Genomic DNA, 19,366 nt, shown 5'->3' with positions numbered 1-19,366 from the left:
CTTCTTACAATCACTTGGGTTCTCAGTTAAAATTCCATTTATTAAAGCTGCAAATTCCAAACCCGAGCTTTCCTGAAGCCTCAGATTTCCATCTATAAAGTGTACTGCTCTATTTATAAATCAAGTGATTTTATCCAAACAGAAAGACAATCACTCTGCTTAGTCTTCAGCAAATGTTCAACCAACTCAAGTTAAATAGGTTAAAGAATCTTAGTAAAACTGTTTAACGAACTCATTTAAATCTCCTTAAATATTTGAAATATCTTTATAAATTTAATTTCTTTGATTTTTAAGTACTTCTAATGTTGACAGGGTAGATTTAAATGCTAGCCAGCAAAACTTTAACAATTTCTGTAATTCAAGAAAGTAAATGTATAAATATAGAAAATTTTAATTTATCTTAAACAGTTCAAACTCGTTAAAATGGAAACAAACACATCTTGACACCTGTAACTTCAAATCTGCATTTTAAATTGAAGCCCTACAGCCAATCTTTCAGTATCCTTAATACGCCGGCTTCAACATTAAATACTGAGATTAGCCACATTTTAACCCCAAAATAATTAATACTCTGGGTGTTTGTTCTACTTCATTACCTCTATTCAAATCTCTTTGTGTTCTCAGGTTTCCAACGAAAAGCGGGAGGGAGGGGGTAAGATGTAAGAGGCTAAAACCGTGGAACCTTGGTACAGTTGCCTGTTGCTTGCAGATCTGAGACCAGGATCTAGCATCTGAGCGCTGTGTGTTTCTGGAATCCTGATACAGCCTGACTCCTAAAACTCTAGATCAATAGCCTTCAACTGTGATCAATGTTGCACACTTAATATTCCCATATTCTTCAGATCCAGTGTTTTCACTGACAGAGCTGGGGAAATGGAACATATACCCTCACTCCACTCCCTTCATAGTTTCTTCACCAAACTTTGACCACATTTGGACAACAATGCACACTGAATGCCCAACATTGTTTTTTTTTTTTTGAGATGGAGTCACGCTCTGTCACCCAGGCTGGAGTGCAGTGGATGATCTCAGCTCACAGCAATCTCTCCACTTCCTGGGCTCAAGCTACTCTCCTGCCTCAGCCTCCCGAGTAGCTGGGACTACAGGCATGTGTCATTACACCCGGCTAATTTTTGTATTTTTAGTAGAGACAGGCTTTTACCATGTTGGCCAGGCTGGTCTGGAACTCCTGAGCTCAAGTGATCAGCCTGCCTCAGCCTCCCAAAGTGCGGGGATTGCAGGCATGAGCCACTGCACGGGGCCCCAACATTGTTAACTTTTTATTTCTAGCAATTCTCACATTAACGCTCATGAGCACTCTTGTTGCCATTTTGCAGATGAAAAAAAGTGAGGTTTAGAGAAGTTAATCGACTTGCCAATAAAATGAAAAGCTTGAAGTTTAGTCAGGGACCTTTCCACAATTCACATTATTCAATTCCATGTTGGATTTTTTCTCTACCATTCAATTTTATGTTTTTTCCTGTCTCAGATCTATTCTTTCTCTTACATTTGCTTTCCTGAGATCCCACTGCACCTGACAGCTTCATATTGAAAACTCTTTATGTTCCCTCAAAGTAAAAAACTAAGAGCTTTAAAACCAAGTTAATAATAGGTCTGACTGTGCTAATGAAACTTGACGTAGGAAATCAAATGTCAGGAGAAATGATGATTTTTTTAATTTCTCCCAAAATGAGATGCAAGTTTATTCATGTCCTTTCTATCACCACCTTTTATTTTGGCTCTTAACTTTGTCTTTTCCTTAGAAAATTATGAGAAAAATAACCTGGCTTTAGTTTTATGGAAGAGTGATAAATATCACACTCGTCTATGGGCTGTTGATTTGGCAATGAAAGTGTAATCAAAGGTTTGTAGGCTCGGAATGATTTTATCTTGGTCATTATGAACTGTGTTTTATGTAACACCGTATTTCTTTTTCTTGCAGTCAGATAAGCTTAAGGGACTTAAGTGAGGTAAGTAGCAATTTTATCCTTAGAAGCAAAGAGGGGAATTTTGAGGCATTAAATGTCTGCAATAGGCAAGATGCTATTTGCTTCAGATACTTACACTTAATTCTCACAATAGCTATGCTCAAAATGCATTAGTATCTCTATTTTAAAGATAAGAAAGCCAAAGCAAAACAAGCTTAGCTCCAGATTTTAAACCAAGATCCTGTTTGACCACCATGGTCATTCAGGGTTCATTGGTTATAGGAAGAACGTGCCCAGTTCCACATGGAAGATATACAGTATTGACTGATGGCTTCCAGCCTCCAGCATTACAGAAATTAAGTGTTAGAAATGGTATTGTGCTTTGCTATTTGTCCTTCATAAGAAATACAGGAATGCAAAGTAGAAGGAATATGAGATTCAAAGTTGCACAAGACCTGGGTAGGAATCCTGCCGTGCCACCTACTCGCTTTGCGAACTTCAGAAAATGCTCTTACTCACCCCAGTTTCTGTTTCCTCAGCCATAAAATAGGGATGGGGGCCAGGTGCGGTGGCTCACGGCTGTAATCCCAGCACTTCGGGAGGCCGAGGTGGGCGGATAACCTGAAGTCAGGGGTTCAAGACCAGCCTGACCAACATGGAGAAACCCCATCTCTACTAAGAATACAAAATTAGCCAGGTGTGGTGGTGCATGCCTGTAATCCCAGCCATGCTACTCAGGAGGCTGAGGCAGGAGAATCGCTTGAACCCAGGAGGCAGAGGTTGCAGTGAGCCAAGATCATGCCATTGTACTCCAGCCTGGGCAACAAGAGCAAAACTCTTTCTCAAAATAAATTAATTAATTAAATAAATAAAAATAAAATAAAAGAGGGATAGGTACATTTCTGTGCAAAGTTGATGTGATAAAGTCAAAAGTAAGTAGTGCACAAATGGCCAGGTGACCAGTGGAGGCTCAATAAATGGCATAAAAGGCATGTGAGATAAAGCTGTAGTAGAGCCTTCCAAGGGTATTGACTCCCTTCAGTGCCCAAAGACAAAGTTCCCTATGAGGATAGTAGGGTCACCATGACTGATGAAGACTGTCCAACAACACAAGTGGCCTCACCTCACTCCCACTGGACTGTAAGGAATTTTGCTCTTGTCTTTGTGTTTGATCTATGCTCTTATCTATATAGTAGACGTGAATTTCTTTCCTTGCTTTCTTTTTCATTTGTTGGTTTTATGAGAATGTTAAAATCAAAAAGTCACATTTCCAGCTTGTCACTCAAACAAGACATTTATTACCCCTAATCTCCCTAATCCACAAGACAATCGTGCCAAGAAAGATAACATACATAACCACTTGATGAGAAGAACAGTTCTGGTTCCACTGAGGACTTCACCAGGCTCATGCTCTTCTGGGAGGCGTTGCACTTCCTTAGTGTCACCTGGAAGGAGCAGGCTGGGGTGATGCTCAGCTGCTGGGGGAGCCCACACATTCAAGGCGCCTGAATCCAGGACTCCGTCCCCTGCTTCCTGTAAGCTAGGCCTGGGTATCTCGAGTAGTAGTTGGGTGCTGCTCACGATGACCGCAAATCATAACCCTTTGGTCAGTCTGAGAGGACAGTAGGCCCTCCAATCACAAACAAGCAAAAAGGAATTGTGAGATGGGGGGGTCAGCCTTAGATGGCAGGAAATGTGCAGGACTGTTTGTTTTCTTTGTAACTTTAGTTGGCGTTCTGCTAGAAGTTGATATCATCTAAAGAACAAGAAGGTCTAATGGAAAAACACGTTCTTGCTCCTTATCTTTTGCCAAGACACTTCCCCATTGTTTGTTTGGGCTGAGATTCAAGACCATTTCTTCATCACAAAAGGGGCAAGCTGTGCTTGTGCCTGCACTCAATGCTTGCTTGAACACTGTCTTGTGGACTAGAATCTTTTATGTGCTACCTCCCTCTGCTCAAATTCATATGGCATTTTATAGTTTTCAGAGAAAGGAAAGACTCATTGTCTCATTTGGTACTCACAAAGCCCTAAGAGAAAAATGAAACCCCAGAGAGGCAGCAAACTTGGCCAGAGTCCTCACACCCAGCAGGAGATCGGGCCAGTCCTGGAAATCCCAAATCTAGGTGTCTTCCCCACGCCGTGTCTCTCTGCCTTAAAAAAAATACAGAAATAGCTCTGAACTAAAATAACTAAAAAGAATACGGAAGGAAGGAATGAAAGGAGGGGCTAGAGAAGGTGAAAGAAAGGGAGGAAGGAAAAGGGAAGGAGGGAGGAAAAAGGAAAAGAAAAAAAGAAGGAGAAAGAGGGAGAGAGGTAATAAAAGAGATACTACTATTTAACTTGACTATGTTTATTTTCTAACAATAAAGAAGTTACAGAAGAAAAATGAGCGACTTCATGCTACTTTTCTAACTACATTTGATTTTAAGTTCAGAGCCCTCAAACCAAAAGTTGGTTGGTCTCAATTAAAAAAAACAACTGCTCCCCCGGATAGAGGGCTTCTCTGCACTGTTCGCATCTCTTCTTCCTCTCCACTTTGACAAGCCTGAGAGCAATCGCTGCATCCGATTGAGCACTTTCAACAGCCAGGTTCAAAGTCCTTGGGGAGACGCAGTAGGGATACTTTCAAACCACTCACTAGAATGGATTCATTACTCTTTTTACTTAGCCTATAGATTTTCTTTGATTTTCTGTCTATAATGAAATGTATGTCCTCTTTCCAGAATCCTAGGGAATGCCAAAGTCTTTGAAATAAAAAGCCTTCTTTGTTGGCTAGCTTCAGAGGGAGGCATACAATGCCTCTCTAAGCAATTTGCTGCCAAAAGTTTCTTATCTATGAAGCAACTATGAGTCAGGAGAGCTGGGCTCAGGGTTAGTTTAGCCTTCAGATGACTGCACGAATCTAGGAGAATGGCATGACCCTTTGGGATCTCATCTGTAAACTAACTGTTTTTAACATTTAATGGACCTCACACCAGTTTGAAAATTTGATGAAACGTATAATAAACCTTTCTCTCCCCAGAAAAAGAAAAAATAGGCCGGGCGCGGTGGCTCACGCTTGTAATCCCAGCACTTTGGGAGGCCAAGGCGGGCAGATCACGAGGTCAGGAGATCGAGACCACGGTGAAACCCCGTCTCTACTAAAAATACAAAAAATTAGCCGGGCGTGGTGGCCGGCGCCTGTACTCCCAGCTACTCGGAGAGGCTGAGGCAGGAGAATGGCGTGAACCCGGGAGGCGGAGCTTGCAGTGAGCCGAGATTGCGCCACTGCACTCCAGCCTGGGCGACAGAGCGAGACTCCGTCTCAAAAAAAAAAAAAGAAAAAAGAAAAAATATATGCACAAACTTATAGAGAAAAAAATTTAGCTTTTCATTGCGGAAGGTTCATGGACCCCACTAGGCCATTCAATGATCTCTTTCATCCCCCTGGTTAAAGCAGTTCTTATCTAAATTATACCTGAGGTCTTCTTCAACTGATGCAATATATCAATGGACTTCATAAAATTATTTGCAGTTAAATAAATACTGCAGCAAACACCGTACCTACTGTAATGCTTTTTGCTTCTTCAAGGGCAGAGTAGAATAGGGCCCAAAGATACAAGCCCAATAAGCATGAAGATTTTCATAATGAAGGGTGATCAAGAATTCTACCACCATAAGGAAGAAAGAGAAAGAAAATGTTTGGGAAGATAAATGGCTACATTTAAAAAGGATAACGTGAATATTTCCATGCTTATTTTTAAAAACAGAAATTTCAGAGCAAGTATAAAGAAAAAAATTAACCGTAACCTTATTGCTTAAGTACAACCTTTATTAATATTTTATCATATTACTTCAAATCATTTTTTCTGCATACACACAAATATACATGGATATAAAATATAATCGCATAAAAATATATCATGGGTCCAGTTTTTATTCCAAACTTTTAATGTAACATGGATGCATACTTATAGTATAATCTTATTTCATTCTCTACATAAATACTTACAATGTCTTTATAATATTCCAATAAGTGAGTATAGCACCAAAATTAACAATTTTCAGTTATCTGGGCACGTAGATTGTTTCCAGTGATTTAACTCTGTAAAAGTAATGATGCAATGGACATCTTTGTGCATAGAACTTGGTTCAGATTTCAGGTTGTATTTTAGAAAAGGAGTCTCATCAATGAAATTATTGAGATAAGAATAAGAGTATTTCTAAGGTTTTTGATAATTATGGTAAATTCCTTTCTAAAAGAGTCAAAGCAATGGATAGTTCCATCAGCAGACTGTGGACTTGTCTGTTCCTTCACACATTGATTACAAAATTTTGATTTTTGTTTAGTTTTATGAAGAATTATTTGTAGATTTTTAAAAAAATACGAACGATGCTAACAAAAATTTTACCAAAAGTCTACCAACCAAATGCTCTAAAAACACACATGGTATTATATTAAATTCTCTGTCATCAAGAGTCAGTAAATGTTATTTTTTTAATTCAATACAGGTCCTTGAAGCAGAAAAAGGTGAATTGTTTACATTTGTTTTCTTACCCTAATACTCATAGACTAGGTTCTCTTTCTAGATCTACAGTGCTCATGGTTATTAAAAAGGATTGATTGTTTGGAAGCCTGGGATGGGGATGTATGTGTGTGCATGATGACGTGATCCTGATGCACACACATACATCCCCAGGACCTCAGAGTCCTCTAGTCTAAACAGGGTGATTTAAATCCAGGATAGGCCAGACGTCTTTCTTTAGCCATATGCTACTGTCCAAAAGGCATTACACTGTCACCCTCTGCCACTTTGGAAAGACATAACTAGTCCCTTGCTCCAAAGAAGCTCTTGGGATCTCTGCCTCTGATGTCACCCATGCACACACACATGTGGCTCTTTCATGCACACACACACACACATACATGTACACACATGCCCATACCTCTACAGTGTTGGTGTCGTTATGCAAGCATGCAGTCCAACAGTCACTCATACCCTGAATGGCAGGATGCTAAGCAGGTAGTACTTTCATATTCACCTGTGAAATACTGTTCTCCATTCTTCTAGAATGATGAATTATGTCCAGAGCCAAAGGGCCTGCATCACAGCCCAAAGGGTTCGCAAAAGACAGCATGGTTCAACAGAGCAACATTAGGTTGGGATTCCAGAGGCCTGCCACCAAATCACTGAGTGGTTTTGGTCAAGTTGCATTTCCTCTGTGAGGCTCAGCTCTGCTCTTCTCTGCATATTGACAAAGCTAAACTTGAAGTGAGGCCTAACTTGGGTTTATGGATTCCCCATGGGTCCCTGATGGAGAAGTAGGAGTTGTTGGCAAGCCTAAATAATTCACAAACCTAACTGAAACCATGCCCTTTCCAACAATACAGCTCAACATCCTAACTAAAATGTTCAGGTACTGTTTCATCAGGCAACACAACAATGATTATTAACACAACAATGTGGCATTGTTCAGCTCAAGAGGGGCAGTTACTCTGGGTGGCTATTGATGACATGAAATGATTTTATGGGATGCATGATTCATGGACCAGTCACTGACTCACATTTCAAGTAATCACAGTCCTTCGACCAGAGGTATCCAGTTTGTGATGAACCTTGGGCAGAGTGCAGAGCAACAAGCACAATTAAAACATGTCGGTGCCTGTATGCACCCTTAGCTTTATTACTTATGGTCACAGCTGGGAGAGTGTTTTATGAGACTTTATATCATAGTATTATGCTGTGCCCTTGGCAATTCTGGATGGCTAGCTAAATCTATCTGTGATGAAAAGAAAATAAAAAGCAGTAACATAAATTGCATATGTAATTACTAAATAACCCCAGATTGTATGGTTGGCAGAACTTTTAAAAACTTGATGATCGAGGGGGGAAAAAATTGAGAAACTGTATCCCTGGTTGGAACCCAGGTAGGGACTGCTGGTCTACATCAGAACCCTAGGAGCTCACCTGCCCTGTCACAGGAGGGCGTGAGAATACAAGTGCCATGACGAGCTGGGCACCCCAATCTCCTCCATCAGCCAAAACAGTCCTTTCATTTAACTTTCTTCTTGTTAAGATCTCAGCTCAAATGCCGTCTCTCAGAAGGGTCTTTTTTAGCCATACATATAGTCACTCTGTATCCCAAAGTAGTACTTTATTTCCTTTATATCATCTGTACTGCCGAATAGAAATGTTCTTATCGACTTACCTGCATGCTTATTTTCTGTTTCCTTTCATTAGAATGTAAGAACCATGTCTGTCTTCTTCTCCACTGTATTCCCAGACTCTGGCAGAGTACTTGTCCCATAGTAGCTATTCAGTAAATGTTTGTCGAATGATATGAATGAATGAATGAATGAATGAATGAATGAACGAATGAGGAGGAAGCTAAAAATCTTTTAAAATTACGGGTCCAGAATAATCCCTAAATACCTTCCAATGTAATATTCGGTATTTCTGGGAGGTTCAATGATGTGTTCTAGCTTGTAAATATTAAAAGTGATTTTTATAACCTCAGAGAAAAAGTCATTCTCAGGAGCCAGAAGAGTTGTAGAATACATCAGTTATAGTTTCCATTGACCATCAAGAGCCCCCTTCTAATAATCAGAGATTACTTGGAGGAAATTATAGTAGTTCCAGTGGACTTCTAATGGTTCTCAATTGTTTTTCTTTTGCAACCTGACCAAATTATGTCACTGTTTTATATAGTTCCTCATAACCAGAGGAAGCCTGAATCAACTCATCTGTTACAAAACCAAAATACTCAAGAGATTCCACTTGCCATTAGCAGGTAAGGAGCCAGGAATCCTTTCTTAGGTCTGAGGCTGGGGGTCAGGCCATGTGCTGTCTCAGATAGATGATCAGGAAGACTTTCTGAGAAACAAAAGTCTTTGTTTCTGAAGCCCAATAATGAGGCTCAAGAGAAACTTGTGAATCACAGCTGTTATTGATGTTAATAATGTTGTTCTTTTGGAAATTTATAAATGATTGATTGAGTGTTAGAGAAGTTTGGGAAATTTTAAGGATTAAATATTAACCAGATAAGATTAACGGGAAAGGATGCTAATCAACCTGGGAGGAAAAGTTGGTTGTTTCACACTATTCAGGGTTGATGACCACACCAAAGCTTTAGTTACTTCTGAACAGCAATTTATGGCCAGTTGACCAAGTGTTGTTGAAAATGCCATCATCAGATTAGAAACTTGCCTGCTCTGCTTATTATGTGACAACTGTCAACCCAACTGAAGAGTTAAAGAAGCCAAGGCTTGGCAGGGCATGGTGGCTCACGCCTGTAATCCCAGCACTTTGGGAGGCCGAGGCAGGTGGATCATGAGGTCAGGAGATCGAGACCATCCTGGCCAAAACGGTGAAACCCCATCTCTACTAAAAATACAAAAAAATTAGCAGAGCGTGGTGGCGGGCGGCTGTAGTCCCAGCTACTCGGGAGGCTGAGGCAGGAGAATGCCGTGAACCTGGGAGGTGGAGCTTGCAGTGAGCCGAGATCACACCACTGCACTCCAGCCTGGGTGACAGAGCGACACTCCGTCTCAAAAAAAAAAAAAAAAAAAAGAAGCCAAGGCTCAGGCAGGATATTTATTGACCAAAGTCACTAAATTAGTAGTGACTGCCCTAAAACAAAATCCAGGGCCTCCAGTATTAGTGCTGTAAGGCCCTCATGATCTCACTCCGGCCAGTGGCTCTGACCTCAGTTCAATCCACTTTCCTCTCACTCTCGGCACTGCAGCCTCATCAGATGCCTGCCAGCAGCCACAATGCCACTTAATGCATGGCATTGGCACACACCACTCTCCTGCCTGTAGCCCCTCCCCCCATATTTGCTCCTCTCCACCCTCTCCCTACTTGGAACACTCATATTCCTCCATGGAACCCCAGCTTAAAGCTTAATGAATCCAGGAGATAATTTGCCTCCATTCTTCAGATGAAAAACATGAAGCTGGGAAAGACCGAGCGCTTTACCATTGAAGCCAAGCCCAAACCTCAAAGCACCACGCACTGTTCAGTAGCCAGTGCTGCCCATAAGGACTTGAGTCTAAAAATGCAGCCCATAAATCCTGACTATCCCTGGTGCCTGCCCATGGCTAAAATGCTGCCTTTAACTGATTCAATAATTATTTACTGGGAATGTACCATGTTTGTGGTGGAACAGAATAGTGGTTAAGCAGGATCCACTGAAGCCAGGCTGCCTGACTTTATCTGCAGTGAACCATGTGACTTGGGCGACCTCACTGTCTTACATGAGAAACAGGGCAGAGTCAGGCATGTTGCAAGAGCTCAATGAACATTCACTCTCATTGCTATTGCCAGGCCCTGTATATCAGGGGCATGATCACCATACCCTATTCCTTTCCCCTCCTTTACTTTCTTCCCTGGTCCCATTTGGCACCTTCAGTAACTTTGTTCTCATTTCTTGGCCTGTGGGTACCAGGACATGTAGTTTCATTGTGCTTTGGGGACCATCTGATGTTTAATTCCCAAACAGCTTAAATAGAAAACTCTTCCCCATACCACAATATCCTCCTCCTCCTCTTCCTCCTTCTCTTCTCTTTTCTTTCTTTCTTTCTTTCTTTCTTCTTTCTTTTTCTTTGGGACAGGATTTTATTCTGTCTTATAGTGGCACAATCACATCTCAATGCAGCCTTGACCTCCCGGGCTCACGCGATCCTCCCACATCATCCCCCAGAGTAGCTGGAACTACAGGCACAGGCCACCATGCCCAGCTAATTGTTGTACTTTTTGTAGAGAAGGGGTCTCACCATGTTGCCCAGGCTAGTCTCGAACTCCTGGGCTCAAGTGATTCACCCACCTTGGCCCCCAAATGTGCTGGGATTACAGGCATGAGCCACCATGCCTGGCCCCCTTTCTTAATGTAATTTTCTAAAAGGAAAAAATACACGCATTATATTATAGTGAAAAAATAACAAGCTCTCCAGTTGGCCTCATTTCTGTAATAGTTATTTGGAGTGGTTTCACTTCTTTTGTTTATTTGTTTGTTTGTTTCATTTATTCAATAAAGACTCTTGATTTTTCTTCCTCTTTTAACTGGCTGCTGCTTCTTCTAATTCCTCATCTTGGACTTTTTCCCAAACTGACCTCTAAATATTGGTATTCGTCAGAGTTCATCCAAGGTCTCTTTACTATCGCCAAGGCCTGCATAATCACATCCATCCCCAGCATCAAACTTCAACCCCGTGTTGATAATTCCCAAATCCCTATCTTCCACAAATCACCTCTCTTAGCTCCAGACCTGTGTATCTAATGACCCAGTGAGCAGTTTTCCTTAGCTAAGTCCCAGGCAGCACAAACTCATAATGGAGAAAATCGAACTCTTCATTTCTAGTCCCATTCTGAAACCCATAATATCCTCTGCAAAGCTTTTCATCCCAGTAAACTCAGTAAGCTCTCTTTCCCATCGTCACCCTTCCTATCCCATCCATTTTCAGCTCCCAAAATTATATCTTTAAAACATGTGTTGACTGTGTCTTATTTCTCCCCCATTTGACTAGCTCCTTGCATGGCCCAGCCACTATCAACTTTTGCCTGGACTATTGCACTAGTCTTCTAATGACATTGATCATCTCCACACCCTCCCTTTCCTCTAGAAGGAACTGCTTTCTGGTCTTTTGCAGAAAAGGCCATGCCTCCTTGCCTCTGGGCCTTTGCACATGCTGCTCTACCTGCCTGGAATACACCCTTACTCCTATTCATGCTTCAGTGGTCATCTCGGTTCATCTTTCTCCCACAGAGACTTTCCTGAGAATGAAAGCAATTTTGTTTCATTTACCTGACCTTTTACTACTACAGAAACTTATGCTGGGCACACCTTTACCACAACATTTATTCTACATTATAATTATGATACAAGGACGTGTTTCTTTTATAAACTAAGCTTCATTCAGGCAGAGGCCATGTCTTCTTTATTGTCTATTCCCCAGAACATACCATGTGCCTAGTAAGTGTTCAACACATGTTTGTTAAACCAAAGAGTCATCATTTTTATTTTCTTTCTTTCTGTTTTTTTTTTTTTTTTGAGACAGAGTTTCGCTCTTATTGCCCAGGCTGGAGTGCAGTGGTACCATCTCGGCTCACTGCAACCTCCGCCTCCCAAGTTCACGCCATTCTCCTGCCTCAGCCTCCCAAGTAGCTGGGACTACAGGCGCCCGCCACCATGCCCGGCTAATTTTTTATATTTTTAGTAGAGACGGGATTTCACCATGTTAGCCAGGATAGTCTCGATCTCCTGACCTTGCGATCCACCCACCTTGGCCTCCCAAAGTGCTGGGATTACAGGTGTGAGCCACCGTGCCCAGCCTTAATTTGCATTTTCATTATTTTGTTTCTATTTTTTCCCCTTACATTCATATCAACTATGTACTTCTAGAATATCCTCAGAGGATATTTCTATTCTTTTCAACATTTTCTAAAAATCCTAAACTATTAGAGCAGAGAAATTTTGCTATTCCCTATTTTTTCCCAGACATTTAACAGAATTGTACACTGGCTGCTAGTAAAAAGATTCTGGTTTTAACAGAGTCAAATCTTGAATTTCAGTAGCAGTCTGACTGGCAGTGACAGCGTAGTATGGTGGCTGGATGAGCTGCTTGCATTTTTATCCACGAAGCAAGGCATATGACCTCAGGCTTTTATGGTGACAACATAAACCAGATATATGCTCAGTTGATTTCATTGGCACTAGAAATGGATCAGGTTTCATTTAATTAACCCAGAGGCTTTAGTCAATAGCACAGTCCTTGGAATACAGCACCTCTCATGTAATTAGATTTAACTGTGGTAGCACCTGGAGCTTATGTTGATGATGCTGACCACAATACAAAATGAACCAGAAAATTAGAGCTAAGTATTAAGTAGAGTGCTAAGAAAAGCCACTGATGAACAGTCTTGATAATATCATTTTGTATTTAGAAATGCATATTGTTATTTTGTTTGTCTTATAGTTTTATAATCTCTTTTTCTTTGGGGTTTTTCTTACCACAATCCACTAAGTTTTCTTACTCAGCACACATTTCTAGAAGGAATACAATAATTTCTATATTCTTCTTCCACTCTATGGTTGACTTTCAATTGGTAAATAGTTTCTATAGATTATGAGCCCCCACCAGCAAAATGTTGTTTTCCATAGTGACTGTAGCTACAAAGCAAGTTTAAACTCATGGCTTCAAAAAGTAAAGAATAATGATACGTGCTCACTGAAAAGACATGAGAAGAACTTATATGATCAGTTTGTTCCACGTCTAATATAGCCAGCTTGAGAAAGGAGGAGAACATGCCTCCTAGTGCCTTTCAAAACAAATGATTCTTCTAGCATATCCAGTAAAATATAAAGTGTTTTATAACTGTGACTTCAGGCTATTATCATTGACCTTGCCTCTGAGTGGAATTTTACCACCAACGGGAAATACTAACATTCTTTGAATTCTAACATATTTTCTTATAGTTCTTCATTCACGACAAGCAACCACAGTGTGCAAAACAGAGGTAAGAGTACTTTCAGAATTATAAAATAAACAGGTAAGTCATGATACTGTGATATTGCGGTACTGTGACTTAGCTGTTGTGAACCCCAAGAGCCACTGAGCTGATGTGTGCAGATGGAATTAGCTCATTTCCATTGCGTTACCATGACAATAATCTTATTCCATGATTAAATATGATGACTTAGGTGGCTTCTAGTTTTTCCTCTTATGAATATTATTATGCTATCAAGATTAGTATAGATGTTGTCCCATGTATAAAATGTGATCATTTCCCTTCATAAGACTGAAATTGCTCTATCTTAGGATATGCACATCTCTTCAACTGCCCTAGATGTGTTTTCTGAAGTAGACATTAATTAGTCTCACCAACAGTGTGTGAGTCCTCATTGTTCCCCATCCTCTTCAACAGTTGTTTTTGACAAACTTTTAATTTTTCCCAATCCATTGGGTGCAAAACAAATTTGTCTCAAGAAAAAAATCTGTGAAATGAGGAAAATAAAACTGACACCTCTTAGTAACTGTAAAGTAAAAATCAGAAGGATATCACATCTGTGGCGATGTCTGAAGTGGCATATAAATACAGAGTTCTATGACTGTTAGTGGTGGGCATTGATACTATTAGTTATCTTGCACAAACTAGAGCCATGATATTCATTTGTCTTTCCTTTTTTCACTCTGTGTGCCATGAAGATTCTGTGTTGACATCTAGCACTGGAATCTCTCTTTGTTGAGCCAAAAAAAAGGGGGGCAGGGGTTAAGCCTGGAGGAAGCAAAGCCCACAGGGTATTGTGGGGAGGATGAGGCTCTCTACTGATCCTGCTCCTAATTCTCTCTCTCTCCTTACAGTAAGATCACTTTGAACAAATTAATTCTTTGAGCTTTACCTTTCCCCTTTCATAAAATTCAAGTAGTAATGTTAACTGACATATTCATATTAATATAATATTTGCACACGCACACACACACACTCAGCCCTCTACCTGCCACGTAGTAGGCAACTGATACATTTTAATGTCCTTTTTTCCTTTTCTGCATTCTCTTTTCTTCTTTCCACCCAAATGGCCTCAGTAGACCTATGGGTTGTCTCACTGGCTTCCATCCTGCCTTCATATCACTTCTGCCATATGCCATCTGGGCCTGAGGCTGGAAAACCAAGCTGATAAATTCACTTCCCCTCACATACACTTTGCTAATGAGTTTCCCAACAGAAGATTCCTTTATTTAAAAGGTGCCCAAAGAGGGCTAAAATAAACCCAACGAACTCAATCCCTAGTCATCAAATGTCAGGAACGGGAGTCCTAAAGGTCAGATCTGGGTGGATGAAGATGAAAAGACTCGGAGCATCCAGGAGGAAAGTCCAGGGACTGACTGGGTCCAGAAGGGGTGTTACTTATGGAGGCTTTGTTGCAGGGATGGGGAAGCAGAATCATAGCTTAGAGAGAAATCCAGAATCTTAACTTGAAATATAAAATCATGCACAAATAAAAAATAAAGAGCAATTGAAGAATGGAATGGAGTGATGGAAATGGCCTTCACAGATATGAGTCCAGTCAAGCACCCCAGGGCTATAAGTAGATCATCTGTACTGGGGTTGCTTAGGTTTCTCTCAGCTCATCTCACCTCATCTCAGAGGAAACAAGGTTGCTGAAAGAAGCCTGGGATGGATGGGGAAATGTTTGAGCCTTCATTAGTTCCTGTTTCAGTAAACAAACACCCACCAAGAACATGGTTTGTACCAAAAATTGGGCCTGGGCCCCAAGAATGCAGAGTGGAGACTACCCCACCTTCTCTTAACCAGTGCTTAAGCATGCCTGCGGTGTTCCTCCATCAGCTACTGAACCAATACTCATTCTACTGGGTACAAATTAATGCCTGGATCACAAGTACTTGGCAATGTTAAGTGGGCAGAAAACAACACGCAGTCTCCACACTCCTAGAATTATCAGTCTAATGAGCTCTCTAATGCATCAGGTATGGGCATTCATGTAGCAGAGTGAAATTTACACCTCCATAGTTGCACATGTTATTATACTTATTTTACAAATGAGAAAATAATTTTGGGGAAGTTCAGTTATTCTTGTTCAGTTACTGCCTGATAAACAGATTTGGCTCAATTCGTTGATAAATGCATTCAAGTTAAACTATTAGGATCCCAAGCAAGTGGATCTCAGGGCAGAAAAAATATTTTGACATGTCGGAAGAGGCCCCAGTTTGGGTTCTATTCCAAAGTAGTAACAACGTTATTCTCTAAGTCTGGGATTGTAGCTCATGTTTTCCTTTCCGTTTTCATTTTTAGTTTTTGTTCACCAATGCTTTCTTTTTGCTTTAAAATAGATGGCTCTTTTTCCTATAAAATTATTTTTTAAATTGTGTATAAGGGTAAATTAAACTTTTCTAATAAATATTTATGGACGACCTGCTTAAAATAAAATGCTTTATTATAAGCTACAACAGGGAGGTCTAGAACTGTGTTTCTCTAGCAATATTAGCAACACTCAATAGCTAGTCTTGATGGAGTGGTTGCATGATCAGACACTGTGCTAAGATCTTAATCTATAATGCATAAGAATTTTAAATATTAGTAATTATTGATATCAGTTTGGTTTTTCAACCCATGCCTTTTCTATTAGGCTACTCTCCCTCAAATTTATTGTGCACCTCCACTATGCTAGTCCCAATGTTCTTCCCCTTATCTTGTGGCTTCATTTCTGTGACCCTCCATTCTCCGTGTTAGGAGAGTCCTATTTCATGGGGTTATAAAACTTGAATGTAATGTTTTATTTCAGAAAAAAAATTCCAAAGATTAACTGCTTTGATTATTTTAAAACAAAATCAATTAAATACTTAAAGCGAGTTACATAGTCAGAATTTCTTTCATTCATTCATTCAACAAAGATCCAACCAGGCTTTCAGGGAAAATTTGCTTGGCAAACTTGTTCTTTTTGTTTCTTTGTTCTGTTTTGTTCTAAGTCATTCTCTGAACAAACTACAAATGCGTAGCTGTTTCCAAATGCTCTTTTTCAAGTAGGACTTTTAAAATATCCAAGCAAGGCACTGAAGGTTAAAAAAGAATAAATCAGTTGCCACAATATCATGAAAAATTCATAATCACTGAACATTATTATGTATGCAACACCATCTAAGTGATAGGAAATACCGAAAATGGTTATTTTCTCTTCTTGAGTATGTTCCTATTTCTTCAATCGACTTTGAAAGTTAATTATGGCCATTTAAATAAGTCTCAAGTCAATTTTATTGTGTATTAGTACAGCTCTGTTGGCTTTCGCCTGGTTAGGATCTGCCTGGTATACAGGTCCCCATCCTTTTACTCTCTCTGTCATTGTATGTTAGAAGTGCAATCAGTACATAACTGGAATTTTTAAATCAATCTGTATCTGATTTTAAAAGGTAAGTTTGCACCCTTGATATTTATCGTGATTACTGATATTGTGGGGTCTGTTTTTATATTATGTTGTGCCTCCTATTTGTCCTGCTTTGTATTGACTTTTTTGTCCTGCTGTATACTGGATTCATCTCTCCTTTATTTTCCTTTCTTTCTTTTTCTTGGAAGTCATACATTCCAGTATCAGTCTTCTTTTGATTATACTACATATTTTTAATAATGGCATGCTAAAATTTTAACAATCTGAAATTCATGTTTTCTTTTCAAACAATACAAAAAACTTAGAATGCTTTATTTCTGAAGGTGCAGATTCTTCATTGTGTTTGAAAGTTAAACTTTTTTATTTATAAAATAACATTTTAAAACAAGGAATGGCTCTAGTTTTATTCCTATTTTTGAAAATATAAATTGATGGCTGAAAATAACTAATCACAATTAAGGTAATTTAAACTGTAAGTGATCAAACAGTTTTCTGCAACAAATATTTTGATACAAATAAGCCCTCACAACAAACATCCTTAGGCTCAACATTAAAAGCTATAATCCTGGCCACGCATGGTGGTTCACGCCTATAATCCCAGCACTTTGGGAGGCCGAGGTGGGCGGATCGCCTGAGATCAGAAGTTCAAGACCAGCCTGGCCAGCATTGCAAAACTCTGACTCTATTAAACACAGAAATTAGCTGGGCATGGTGGCGGGTGCCTGTAATTCCAGCTACTCGGGAAGCTGAGGCAGGAGAGTCGCTTGAACCCAGGAGGCAGACGTTGCAGTGAGCCAAGATTATGCCATTGCACTCCAGCCTGGGCAACAAAAGCAAAACTCCATCTCAGAAAAAAAAAAAAAAAAAGCTACAATCCTTGGTCTCATTAGAATAAAATTGCCAACGTATCAGGAGTAGTGTTCTTCTTAGTAAACTTAGAGATAAATTTGGCTTTTGGATTAGCACCTATATAATCTAAATGTTATGGAAAATGGCGTGTACTTGCTAATGTTTAATTAATATTTCATCTCAAAAATTTACTGGATCAAAAGCAACCCATCCTTTCAAAGTTCTTGTTAAGTTACTAACCATAACTGTAACTTTGGTTATGTTTTTTAGAATTAATTACAACTAAAAAGTTTATAATTCTGTATTCACACTGATTACCTCTTTTCCATTTCATATGTTATTTTTGCCTAGTATTTTACTTACATAATGTTTATACATCCAAAATGTTTTATGTTTTTAAAATAGTTACTCCTTGCTTAAAATTACCAAAACATTTACAGATGTTTTGCTTGGTATTCCTCCTTATACTTCACTCCATGTTTGTGGTCTAAATTTCAAAAAAAAATTTTTTTATTATTATTGACTGGAAAGACATGCAATGAAAATATGTTATTTTGATTGAGGTATATAGAGAAAATACCACATTAACATTTGACAAGTGTTAGTATCTTAAAGCTTAGGTGTCATGCGAAATCAAAGCCCTATCAATGAACTTTTTATATTCTGCTACTTTAAAACCCCTTGGTCTGTCTTGTACTTGAATTTATCTTTTATCCAGGCAGGATTGTGCAGCATCATGCATTGATCACTTGGAAAATAATAGATAATAGACATAAACAGGTCTGCCACTGTTGATATATGTTATTATGTAATATATTTTTAAAATCACATTTGCACCACCCACCACATGAGAAAAGTGTAAATGCTGGGTTTCTGTTACGTTACAGTGGCAGATGCAAGATTCCTCAAATTCCAGTTTGCACTTGCAAAGTCTGATTTTGTGATCAGTAACAGATACTGCCCCTTGTTTTCCATGAAGTGTCAGGCTCGCTTTGTTCATTTTTAGTAACGTATCTGTCAAATATCCAAGTAGGAATAACAGTAGTTTGTCAGTCATTCTTTTGGGTTAAAAAATATGATGTTTCATTTTTTTTCAAGTTAAAAAAAAATGGTGTTTCCAAACTAGGGAATGAGCTTGTCATGTTTAAGAAAAGGAACAGAGTTCATTATCCTCAGAACAGAGTAGACAATTGGGGGAGAAATGAGGATGAGGATGGAGAAATATGAATAGACAGTCCATTCAGAGCCTTATGGACAGAAGGAAAACATTTACATTTTCTTCTAGGCGGAAAGGAAATCATGTCAGAAATTTTACCAGGCGGAGTGGCAGAGTCAGAATCCCGTTTTTTTTTTTTTTTTTTTTTTTTTTGAGACAGAGTTTTGCTCTGTTGCCCAGGCTGGAGTGCAGTGGCATGATCTCAGCTCATTGCAACCTCTGCCTCCCAGGTTCAAGCGATTCTCCTGCCTCAGCCTCCCAAGTAGCTGGGATTACAGGAGCGCACCACCACACCCAGATAATTTTTGTATTTTTAGCAGAGACGGGGTTTCACCATGTTGGCCAGGCTGGTCTCAAACTCCTGACCTCAGGTGATCCCGCCCACCTCGGCCTCCCAAAGTGTTGGGATTACAGGCATTAGCCACCGCACCCGGCCGGGAATTACATCCTTTTTCTTTCTCTTTTTTTTTTTTTTTGAGACGGAGTCTCGCTC

General features: G+C 39.7%; 1 protein-coding gene across 4 annotated transcripts in view; it reads left to right on the top strand.

Annotated features, from left to right (window-relative positions):
• CLNK (cytokine dependent hematopoietic cell linker) overlaps positions 1-19,366 on the top strand; it is a 195,326-nt gene that overhangs the window by 151,948 nt on the left and 24,012 nt on the right. For 3 of the 4 annotated variants that reach the window (XM_063619396.1, XM_063619397.1, XM_063619395.1), the window contains 4 exons: positions 1,943-1,970; positions 6,423-6,441; positions 8,621-8,702; positions 13,386-13,426. In XM_063619396.1, the coding sequence (XP_063475466.1) occupies positions 1,943-1,970; positions 6,423-6,441; positions 8,621-8,702; positions 13,386-13,426 (170 nt within the window). The remainder of the gene's footprint in view (positions 1-1,942; positions 1,971-6,422; positions 6,442-8,620; positions 8,703-13,385; positions 13,427-19,366) is intronic. The other variant, XM_063619398.1, reaches the window with a different exon arrangement.

Source organism: Symphalangus syndactylus, chromosome 16 (genome assembly GCF_028878055.3).
Source record: "Symphalangus syndactylus isolate Jambi chromosome 16, NHGRI_mSymSyn1-v2.1_pri, whole genome shotgun sequence".
NCBI classification, from domain to species: domain Eukaryota; kingdom Metazoa; phylum Chordata; class Mammalia; order Primates; family Hylobatidae; genus Symphalangus; species Symphalangus syndactylus.
Note: the sequence above shows the minus strand (reverse complement) of the source record. Positions and strands in the feature narration are given on the sequence as shown.